Below are 11,078 nucleotides of genomic sequence, written 5' to 3'. Positions count from 1 at the left end.
GGTCAATGCTCTTGCGTATTATTACAAAATTATTTTTATATTGTAGTGGTCGAATTGCGAACATGGTTAATAAATATACACAAATATGGTTAACTTGTACCGACAATTTCCAGAAAAACAAACTGATAGTTCGATGTATTGGGATGCTGTTTTTCTATCCATAATGATTGCAACCGACTAGTTTTTATATCTTAGTGCTACCCTGTAGTTTAATTTGTTTGTTGTATTATCGATTCGGTTTCTTATTCTGTCAACGACGTATACTCAGATATCGGCTTCGAAGTTTTCTATCGACATAAATTTTATAGAAGCGAAAGTTTTATTCAATGTTTATTTCAATTTAATTTATTTAAATAATTGCATGTAAAATGAGTGAAGTGGAGCATGAATTTCAAACTTCCCGTCTAGAAGACAGCAGCAGTAGCGATGATGGCGGACCAGATATGCATGAATCGGTAGAACACCAAAAGGTGCCGCAACAAGACGCGGCGGCATATACAACGAACGAAGATGATGAATTCGCTTGGAAAGAAGATGAGGATATAGAATCGGAAACTACTAACGCTGATAGTAATATGCGGGTTGTAGCATCACATTACAATGAATTGAAGGAGTCGGGAAGGAGGGAGAGAGTCAAATCCAGGATTTTCCACATGCGTAACTTCAATAACTGGATCAAATCCCAACTAATAAAAGAATATGTAGATCTAGTGAAAAGCTCACAGCGGATGGGTGACCCCATGCGTGTTTTGGACATTGGCTGTGGCAAGGGCGGTGATCTTCTCAAGTGGGAGAAGGCCCTTATAACACATATAATTTGCACCGATATAGCTGAAGTTTCTGTGGAGCAATGCAGAAAACGATATGAAGACATTCGCAGAAGAGCTGAAAGAACTAAATTTGCACACAAATTTACTGCCGAATTTTTCGCATGCGACTCAACACTTGTTCGTTTGCGAGAGCGATTTAAAGATCCTTCACTAAAACTCAATATAGTTTCTTGTCAATTTGCATTTCACTATTCGTTTGAGTCGCTAACACAAGCAGATTGTATGGTTCGTAATGCAGCAGAATGTTTACAGCCAGGGGGCTTTTTTATAGCAACTATTCCCGATGCATATGAAATAATGAAACGTTTAAGACTTGCGGATGATGGTCGAAGCTTTGGCAATGATGTGTACAATATAGAATTTTTTTCCGACACAAATCCTCCTCCATTTTTTGGAGCAAAGTATCAATTTAGTTTAGAAGGTGTTGTAGACTGTCCTGAATTCTTAGTGCATTTTCCCACATTTGAGAAACTCTGTCGCAAATATGGTTTAAAATTGGAGCGAAAATCAACTTTTGCAGACTATTATAGAGAAAATATGGAAAAAGGTGAACTTTATAATTATTAATGTATGCAAAAATTCTAAACATTGTACTCTTTATTAGGCCGTAATCTTTTGCAGCGTATGAACGGTTTGGAGACTGTATACGCAAACCGAGTTGGGGACGATGAGCAATATGAGCATATCAAACGTGCTGTTAAGGGCAGTACGGGACGATCATATGGATCATTATCAAAGAGTGAATGGGAGGCGACAAGTACGTACCATTTTTATTTCTTTCTTTCTCATTTAATTTCCGAGGAATACATATTCTTTCACAAATTTATTTCTATGCAGTAAGCTTTAAGCATGTTAAATAAGAGCTCTCTAGGCACAGATTCTGATAACAACAAAGTGTATAAATTGATCAGTACGACTTTCATTGAGAATTTGTTGTAGTTGTATCAGCTTGGAGAAACTGATGTGATTGATAATCCCTAAGTTCATGTCCCAAGTGTGTCATGTCTCTTTGCCTGATATACAACTGTCACGAGTTCAAGGCCGACAGCACGGCGTTGTATTTCGTAGAAAAATATAATATAAAATATATTTTAAGTCTGAGGTGCAATTCAAATTCAAACATATGGTCCTCTTAGACCATATATTAACAGGTTAAAAAAAAATTACATCAAAATTAAGACACTAGTAACAAATTGGTTAAAAAAATAATTACAAACTAATGTGAATACAATATTTTAAATAGCTTATGCTTTCCCTAAACACAAAAAACACCGCATTTGGTGCTATTATTAGTGATGAGACAAATGTAAAGTTAATTTCCACCATTAAAGTTTTGAATCGTTTTATTGTAAAACAGTTCAAACTTAATGAAAAGTTGTAATAATTGGATGGAATTGCATTCCATAATCTGAATAAGCGAATTAGGAATGTTTCTGAAACAAAGGTGCATGGAAGACTATCACAATTTGAGTATTGCGAATAGAGATTAGGAAATGACTATTAGTTCCAATATAAAGTGGAAAGAAGTAAAAAAACAATATATACTGCTCCGAACATAATAAACTAATGCCATTTTATTCTTTGCCTTTTTGCAGCTCTGTATCTCGTTTGTGCTTTCCGAAAGTGTAGAAATACTTGGGATGCTCAAGGAAAACCAGTGTTCGAGTTTGACTGACTTTATTTATCTTAAGGTTTATGTTTTATAGTTAGCAGCTTTTGTCTTTTTTTATATAAAAGAAAAATTTAATAAGCCTTACATCGAAGACGAACCAACAACCAGATGTTTTTGTTAATAAATTTAGAAAAGTTTTGAAAATACTATTTTTTTGTGTCTTTATTTTAACATTATTTATAATTCAAATGGGTTGCTCTACATAATTGCCGACAACTCTAATTAAATTTCTACAATTAATTCTTTCAATTTTTTTAGCTAAAATTAAACTTATTACTTAAGAAATGATAATTTCTTGCAATAATATCAAATTGTATCATTTAATAACTTTAAACCAATTTTTTTCTTATAGAATGGATTGATAGGACTTGGCATAGCATTAGGTTTTAAAAGACCCTTGCCCGGCTTCTTTTTAGCATCGTAGGGTATATTCGGTGAACTTTTTATCTGCTGGATATATTCAGCGGGATTTTGCGAAGTATTGTGCTTTAATGCGATTTTAACGCGTTTAGAGCTACCCGGGGTGCTAGGTGTATTGGTGGTGGAGAATGACATCTTCTTCACGTTCACGGGTGTGGATTGATTGTTATGGAGTTTGTTTTTAGCTAGTGGATTAAGAACCAAATCAGTGTTTGCCTTTTTTACTTGCAATTTGCGTGAAGGCAAGAAATATTCAATCTCACCATCAGCTAAAGGCTCGTCCCATTCATTCAAAGGTGTTGACGTTAATGATTTCGGCGACTTTTTGCTATTTTTGGGTGTCATCTGTTCATCAGGATCTGAAATTTTCAAAATTTTCGGTTCCTTAGGCTTTGACTTTGGTGTTAACTGGTCTTTAGGATCTGGTATTTTTGGTTCTTTCGATTTTTGACTTTCCAATATTGTGGTATGTTTGTCAATCGCCTTCAAATCTTCACTTTGTTTTGTATTTTTGGCAGTCGCTTCTGCTTCAAATTCATTCGATTTTTTTAATTTTTTATTTGTTTTCGACTCGCCGATTGGGGTCTCCTTCAAAGATGTATCCAACTTCTTTAACTTCTTTTGTGGCTCATCCTTTTCTTCCTTAGAAGACTGTCGTTCGATTTTTTGTTTTTTTGGTTTTTTTACTTTATCGTCTTTAGCAGCATTATTCTCCTTGCCAGTGCCATTTTCAAGTTCTTGGGCCATATTCTGTCGCAGATCCGACTCATCCAATTCTTCCTCCAACCAAGCGGCCATAAAAGCCTTTTGGGATTTTTTTCTCCGTTCCATTAAATAATCTTTTGGCAAAGCTTTTTGGATTGTTTGCTCATAATTACTCTCATCGATGTCGTCATAGTTTAAAGACTTCAAGAGTTTCCTTCTCTTTCGTTTTGTTAGTTGCTTAAGTTTCCTATCAACACCATACAATTCATTTTCCAAATTTTCCAATTGTCTGATTTTATCTTTTATCAATGGCTTTTCTGATTTATCCTCAAAACGAGGCATAGTTTTAATGCCCAAGGGGAATTCGCCATTTTGATAAGTTTTAAACACATCTAGGAGCTTTCGCAACATCTTGCGACGTTTAGTAGGGCATTCTGTTTTGTATAAGAAATCTTCCAAGTCCTTTACAATAGGCTGAGCGTCTAGTGGTAATACTGGCATAAATACATCCACATTACCAGCACGTGGATCTAAATCTGTTGTTACATTGCCATCAGAACATTCATCTCCATTGTGATCCTCTTGCTCTCCAGAATCGTCATCGTTCTCAGATTCTTCACACTTTTCCAAATCGTTAATGTTTTTTGTAGGGAAACCCATATCTTTCCATGCATTGTATTTTTCGGAATACTCTCTACCTAAGTCGCTTTGATACAATAAGTGGTAGAACACCCTACTGCGACAGTGAGAAATTAACTGGAAATCCTTTTGAGATGTTGTAAATGTCACAAATGGCTTCACAAACAAGGCCACCTGTTCGGAAGATATTTTACCTTCCGAAACTTTGGCTAATTCCTCAAAGAATATATCCAGATAATGCATGGTTAAACCCTTAGCTGTAATATCTTCACTTAACACAGATTCCGTTGCGTGTGTATTGAATACTTCTACTGCTTCTGGGCTCCATTCATTGGCTTTTAATATTTTAAACATATAACGCAACATTCTTCTTGTCAACATAAGAAATTTATCGATGCGCCACTGATCTATGCCAAACCATTGAATGCACATAGTCTCCAGAAATGCACCAAAGAAGTTTACGCTCTGTTCCAAGTTGCCTTCAAAGCATTCCAATAATTTCGCCAGTTGTTCAGCCAATTCCTCTTGCACCAAAGGTTTGTCCGAGTACCACATATTGTAGTAGAGACCTTTCCAAATTCTTAAAAAGTCTTCTTGTTTGAATGGAAAAGACGATTGGGCACGCAATTGCAACCATTTGCGAAGTTTTTTCATTTGTTTATTTCTCTTTACTAAATCATTGCATGCTAGGGACTTAACAATCTTCACTTCTTGAGCAATAATTCTAATTTCTTCTGAAATTTCCTCTTCCTCGCCATCGATATTTTGTTCATTGGGTTCTTCATTGTCCAATTCCAGTAACTCTTTTTTATTAACATTAGCATCACGTTTAGGTTTTTTTACCGGGGCCATAACCACCATTATACTTTTTCACTTTCAGAAATTCGTTTAGCGATTTGTTTTTTTAACACGTGTTGTGCCTCAAATCGAAATTGAATGGAATTGTTAATCGAGAACAACATATCGATTCAGTCTTATGGTCGATAACGGTTGTTGACGTTATATGAGGTTTGTTCGAAAACGAAATACCTTAACAGTGCAAAGGGCGGGGCTGTTTGAATTTCGCAGCGAAAATGTATTATTAAAATTACAATAAAAATTAATTTAAATTTGGAATGCGAAAGCTGTACCATGGGGTCTGTTCGAGAACGAAAGGACAGCGCTATGTTGGATTCCGCAGTGATAATAATTTTATTTCACGATTATTGTGTTGGAATAGGGAAATTTTCAACACATCATCAATTGATGTTGCTTGTAGGGCTGCCAGCCTGGATGAATCCGGTCCCGGGATTTTGATAACAGTATAATCGCCTTCATATATTTTTTTATGCACCCAGAAAACAAATTCGTTGCGTCAACCGAATTATTTGCCAACCGAAAGCAGGTGGTTCCATCAACTATCAATGATATCTGTCAGCACAACTAACATTTGGCAATTGTAACTACATGGTAGTATGTTGGATCAACTTTGCATTGGTTGTCGCAATTTCATATTAATTGTTTTGTTTGTTGGTGCAACCGCCTTCGATTTTCTTTACTATTATCCTAACCAAATTTCAATATCAAATGAAAGGGCCGATTATATTGAGATTTTATTAATTTATTACAAGATTTACAATCATAATAAACTACGAAAATAAATACAAAAGGTGCTAACAACAAAGGCTTTTGATCTACATATATGTGACATCAATTTACATTACAATTTACAATTTTTTATAGGTAATGTTTGTATACCAATGACAGATGGTTATTAGGTTGCAATTATGTGGTCAAACTACAGAACCTAATTCAATATATACTTGCCAGACATTTCTTCCTTAAGCCTCTAGATATAAATACAAGTCATATTAAATTAATATGCCTTGATATAAATACAGATCGACTTAGACTCTTCCCGTATTCTTAATACAATAAAAAAAGCTCGCTTGCCGTAAAAAGTATTTGTGTTTGTTGGTGTATGAAGCCTGCAATTTTTATGGAAACTTTTGTAATATTCCTTTTTTAAAAATCGGTGCGATACTTACCTGAAGGCAACTTCTTTTCTATGGGATAAACTTTATTCAATGTATTGCGGACTTTTATCAAGTAAATGCTGTTCCCCGTTTTGCAAATTTTGTAGCGTCATACCATTTACCATGTCGATGTTGATATAAATATTTATTTGTTGCAACAACTACCTTATGCCCGTCCTATAATTGAACTAAGATTCTATTAGTATACTCAACTTTTGGTTGTACCAACCATTTGTTGATTCCCATGATGTAGGTCTCACTATGCTGGTGGTTAGCTCAACAATTTTATGCAGCATAAAACCAAATTTATCGGCATTGGTTATTACCCTGCCAACATTTTTTGAATTTGGGGACTCTTTTGAGAATCCCCACTACGTCGAAAACAATCATATACGACATCAAAAACTCGTCGGAAAAGCGCCGTCCCTATTGAGAAGTTGTACCACGCCAAGTTACTACAAAAATGTTTCGCATGAGTGCAATTATTAGGTGCCTTTATAGATCAATTTAGAACGACGCCAATAAGGGACCCTCCAAACAATCAGAAAAAGTGCATTTTAAGATAGTTGTAAAAGAATCATTGTGGTCGAGTAAAACACGTTTGTTTAGATATTTATTAATTTGATTAAACATTTACAAATTCTTAAAAATATAACATTTATACCACTATCACATTACATTTAACATAATTTTTGGCATTAATGATGATGTTGAGTTACAAGTAGCGAGTTACATGTTGCTGCGTCTATCAACCAGTGTTTTTATTCCATGGAGGCAGCGTGTCTGTAAAATATCTGAAAAACAATCACTTTATTCCATTTGGAAAATCACCAAATTGTTCACCAATATACCTTTTACAATTTGAAGCGTATAATCTATGTTTTCAGAACTTTATTTTCGTTTTTATTTAATTAAAATATAACAAGCTGGTTGCGCTTGGCGTTTCACAAAAAAAATGGCTTTTTTAACAGTAGGGATGGCAAATTAATTGCATGTACTTTTTGATGTACCTTTTCATGATGGTTGAAGTGACATTTACGAGTCTGTGGTAACGATGAGGTTGAAATGGAACTTTGAAATGCTGGCAGGGTATAACCAATTGAATGGTTTTGGGAATTTCGTTTTAATCCTGTGAACTTTTTTATGGTCGTGTTGAATGTATAATGGGGAAAATAATGAAAACATTGTTCTTGTAACAAAAAATAAGTTACTGACATCATTTCCTCATTGTAATTATCGAATTGCAACCAACCATTTCTCTGGGTGTGGGATAAACATCTGAACAGGATAAACATCTGAACGGCGAAAAAAAGTATCGTAGAAATGGTACATTAATTATCTATGCTTGATATTTGCTCTCTCAATTAAAGAGAGCAGAATTATATCTTATGATACTAAATTATCGGTATTGCCAGCAACCAGTTTTTGATTGAATATAAAGGGTGATTTGTTAAGAGCTTGATAACTTTTTTTTAAAAAAAAACGCATAAAATTTGCAAAATCTCATCGGTTCTTTATTTGAAACGTTAGATTGGTCCATGACATTTACTTTTTGAAGATAATTTAATTTAAATGTTGACCGCGGCTGCGTCTTAGGTGGTCCATTCGGAAAGTCCAATTTTGGGCAACTTTTTCGAGCATTTCGGCCGGAATAGCCCGAATTTCTTCGGAAATGTTGTCTTCCAAAGCTGGAATAGTTGCTGGCTTATTTCTGTAGACTTTAGACTTGACGTAGCCCCACAAAAAATAGTCTAAAGGCGTCAAATCGCATGACCTTGGTGGCCAACTTACCGGTCCATTTCTTGAGATGAATAGTTCTCCGAAGTTTTCCCTCAAAATGGCCATAGAATCGCGAGCTGTGTGGCATGTAGCGCCATCTTGTTGAAACCACATGTCAACCAAGTTCAGTTCTTCCATTTTTGGCAACAAAAAGTTTGTTAGCATCGAACGATAGCGATCGCCATTCACCGTAACGTTGCGTCCAACAGCATCTTTGAAAAAATACGGTCCAATGATTCCACCAGCGTACAAACCACACCAAACAGTGCATTTTTCGGGATGCATGGGCAGTTCTTGAACGGCTTCTGGTTGCTCTTCACTCCAAATGCGGCAATTTTGCTTATTTACGTAGCCATTCAACCAGAAATGAGCCTCATCGCTGAACAAAATTTGTCGATAAACACATTTCGAACCGAACACTGATTTTGGTAATAAAATTCAATGATTTGCAAGCGTTGCTCGTTAGTAAGTCTATTCATGATGAAATGTCAAAGCATACTGAGCATCTTTCTCTTTGACACCATGTCTGAAATCCCACGTGATCTGTCAAATACTAATGCATGAAAATCCTAACCTCAAAAGAATCACCCTTTATTTAAAAAAAATATTAATCTCAAATGTGTGTTTAGCTTGAACACTTTTTGCATTTTGCAGTTAGTTTTACCCAGAAAATAGTATTTGTAAAAAAATAACTAGCCCCTCTATAATTTATTTTTCTCGTTGTGGCCGGTTTGACATATGACAGTAAGCAATTGGCAAATGTCTAATTACAACAATAATCGACTCTGGCAATACTTTGTACTCTCCTTACATAAGAGGTAGCCTCTGTCAGTGTGTCAGTCGTGTCGTGAAAATTTCTGGTAAATTTTTCCAATCGGTGTTTTGCATAATCAAAAATATTTTTTGTTTTTGGAAAGATTTGCAATCTCAAGTTTTTGTTTCGTTACTTTTTTTTAGCCAACTACACGGATCAACAAAATGTTCGCCCAACGTGCTTCAGCTCTTTTGGTACCGTTGGCCGTAGAGGCCACTTTGCAGGCTCAACAGCAGCGTGGTATGGCTACCTTAAAAGCCATTTCCATCCGCTTGAAGTCCGTTAAGAACATTCAGAAGATTACGCAATCCATGAAGATGGTGTCAGCTGCCAAATATTCGCGTGCTGAACGTGACCTGAAGGCTGCCCGTCCCTATGGTTTGGGTGCTCAACAATTCTTCGAGAAGACCGAAATCCAAGCCGATGAGAAGGCAGAACAGAAGAAGTTGTTCATTGCCATGACCTCTGATCGTGGTTTGTGCGGCGCCGTACACACCGGTGTTGCTCGTTTCATTCGTAACGAAATGGGCAAGGATAGCTCCAACACCAAAATCATCTGTGTGGGTGACAAGTCTCGTTCGATTTTGGCCCGTCTCTATGGCAAGGATATTTTGTTTGTTGCCAATGAAATTGGCCGCTTGCCCCCTACCTTTATTGATGCTTCTCGCATTGCTCATGAAGTGATGAAGTGTGGTTATGACTTCACTGAGGGTAGCATCGTCTTCAACCGTTTCAAATCGGTCGTATCCTACCAATGTTCCACATTGCCCATCTTTAGCACTCCCACAGTCGAAAAGTCCGATAAGTTGGCTGTATACGACTCGTTGGACGCTGATGTTATCCAAAGCTATTTGGAATACTCGTTGGCTTCCCTCATTTTCTACACCATGAAGGAAGGTGCCTGCTCCGAGCAATCTTCTCGTATGACTGCTATGGACAACGCTTCCAAGAACGCCGGTGAGATGATTGAAAAACTAACATTGACATTCAACCGTACCAGACAGGCTGTAATCACTCGTGAGTTGATTGAAATCATCTCTGGTGCTGCTGCCCTGGATTAAGCATTCTATAGCCAGCCTTAGGCATAATAATATACAAATCGAAAGAAAGATCCAAAACAAAATTTCAACCGAATTAAAAATTCGAAATAACATAAGAGCAACCGCTTAGTTTGTAGTTGCATTCGAGTTTTGGTTAACGATAGAAGAGATATTTAATAAAAAACACTGAGCTATTACTGTGTAAAGTTAAATAAAAAATAACATGAAATGTAATACAAATTAAAAAAAACAACTGAAAATTGAGCATTTTGAATTTTGCAATGGCAGGGAATAATAAAAAGTAGACTCAAATCTGTATGTTCAAAAGCTATTACCTTTTTCAATTGCTCTTTACCGTCTTAAGGTGAGTATTAAGTTCGAGTTTAGCCGCTAAAATTGCCATTTTTTCACGATTACTTTTCTTTAATAATACTTTTTAAGGAATACAAACTTTGTGAAAACTTGCTCTGGGCTATTCCCCATCAAGTTATAATAAAATGTGCAACAAATATGTATAATTTTATGCCTTTTCTTACTGATTTAGTTTTCACTTTAGTGAAAAAACTCGAACTTAATACCCACCTTTAATCAAATTTGCGACATCGGTTTGGGAAAAAAATCTAAATGTGTTAAGTTTTAATATCTAATGGAAATTACTTTTGTTTTCTATTCGAATCGAGTAAAATAAAACATACAACTACATATTACATAAACCATTGATAACTGCAATAAACTTTTTGATCCAGGCAATTGTGTATTTTTTTGTCACAATTGATGGATGTCGTCATTAAAATTTGGTTATATACTCTTCGCATGTAAATAGAAAGAATACATCGGAAATTTTTTAATTTCAGAGTTTTTTTTTGTGTTTACTTACCTATTATGTATCGTGATATTCAAATGAACTATCTTGCTCCAACATTTACAAATTTCAGTTTTCGTTTAAAAAATTAATTGTTGGTTTTGTTCTTCGATTCACTTGAGACTTTACAATTGACAAACGGATAGGATCGCAGAAGTCGGGACTTATCTCAAAATTTTGTAACATATTTTTCTGCTGAGTCCATTAACAAATGCCTTTCAGTGTATATATTTCCTTTTAAAATTGCGATTTTTGCCAAATTGTAATGTCGTTCAGTAGTTTTTGGCGTGATTTCCAAAAAA

At 35.5% G+C, this 11,078-nt stretch overlaps 3 protein-coding genes across 3 annotated transcripts; 2 read left to right on the top strand and 1 right to left on the bottom strand.

The window, feature by feature from the left end:
- Positions 1-244: 244 nt before the first annotated feature.
- Rnmt (RNA guanine-7 methyltransferase) lies at positions 245-2,651 on the top strand. Its single transcript, XM_075298689.1, has 3 exons — positions 245-1,377; positions 1,435-1,587; positions 2,426-2,651. The coding sequence occupies exons 1-3, from the start codon at positions 369-371 to the stop codon at positions 2,503-2,505; spliced, it is 1,242 nt and encodes a 413-aa protein (XP_075154804.1). The 5' UTR covers positions 245-368; the 3' UTR covers positions 2,506-2,651.
- Nnp-1 (Ribosomal RNA processing protein 1 homolog Nnp-1) lies at positions 2,647-5,196 on the bottom strand. The gene has a single exon (XM_075298688.1). The coding sequence runs from the start codon at positions 5,125-5,127 to the stop codon at positions 2,809-2,811; it is 2,319 nt and encodes a 772-aa protein (XP_075154803.1). The 5' UTR covers positions 5,128-5,196; the 3' UTR covers positions 2,647-2,808.
- Positions 5,197-8,779: 3,583 nt separating this feature from the next.
- ATPsyngamma (ATP synthase, gamma subunit) lies at positions 8,780-10,174 on the top strand. The gene is made up of 2 exons (XM_075298790.1): positions 8,780-8,920; positions 9,018-10,174. The coding sequence occupies exon 2, from the start codon at positions 9,039-9,041 to the stop codon at positions 9,933-9,935; it is 897 nt and encodes a 298-aa protein (XP_075154905.1). The 5' UTR covers positions 8,780-8,920; positions 9,018-9,038; the 3' UTR covers positions 9,936-10,174.
- The last annotated feature ends 904 nt before the right edge of the window (positions 10,175-11,078 follow it).

The sequence above is a fragment of the Haematobia irritans genome, chromosome 3 (assembly GCF_050003625.1).
Source record: "Haematobia irritans isolate KBUSLIRL chromosome 3, ASM5000362v1, whole genome shotgun sequence".
Lineage (NCBI taxonomy): Eukaryota > Metazoa > Arthropoda > Insecta > Diptera > Muscidae > Haematobia > Haematobia irritans.
The sequence above is the reverse complement of the archived record's forward strand: the minus strand, read 5'-3'. Positions and strand labels throughout refer to the sequence as shown.

Excerpts from the sequence above, each read along its gene's own strand:
- Rnmt (XM_075298689.1), top strand. The coding sequence starts at position 369 with ATGAGTGAAGTGGAGCATGAATTTCAAACTTCCCGTCTAGAAGACAGC. Across the intron at positions 1,378-1,434 it reads TAGAGAAAATATGGAAAAAG|GCCGTAATCTTTTGCAGCGT; the intron begins GTGAACTTTATA and ends ACTCTTTATTAG. Across the intron at positions 1,588-2,425 it reads GAGTGAATGGGAGGCGACAA|CTCTGTATCTCGTTTGTGCT; the intron begins GTACGTACCATT and ends GCCTTTTTGCAG.
- Nnp-1 (XM_075298688.1), bottom strand. The coding sequence starts at position 5,127 with ATGGTGGTTATGGCCCCGGTAAAAAAACCTAAACGTGATGCTAATGTT.
- ATPsyngamma (XM_075298790.1), top strand. The coding sequence starts at position 9,039 with ATGTTCGCCCAACGTGCTTCAGCTCTTTTGGTACCGTTGGCCGTAGAG.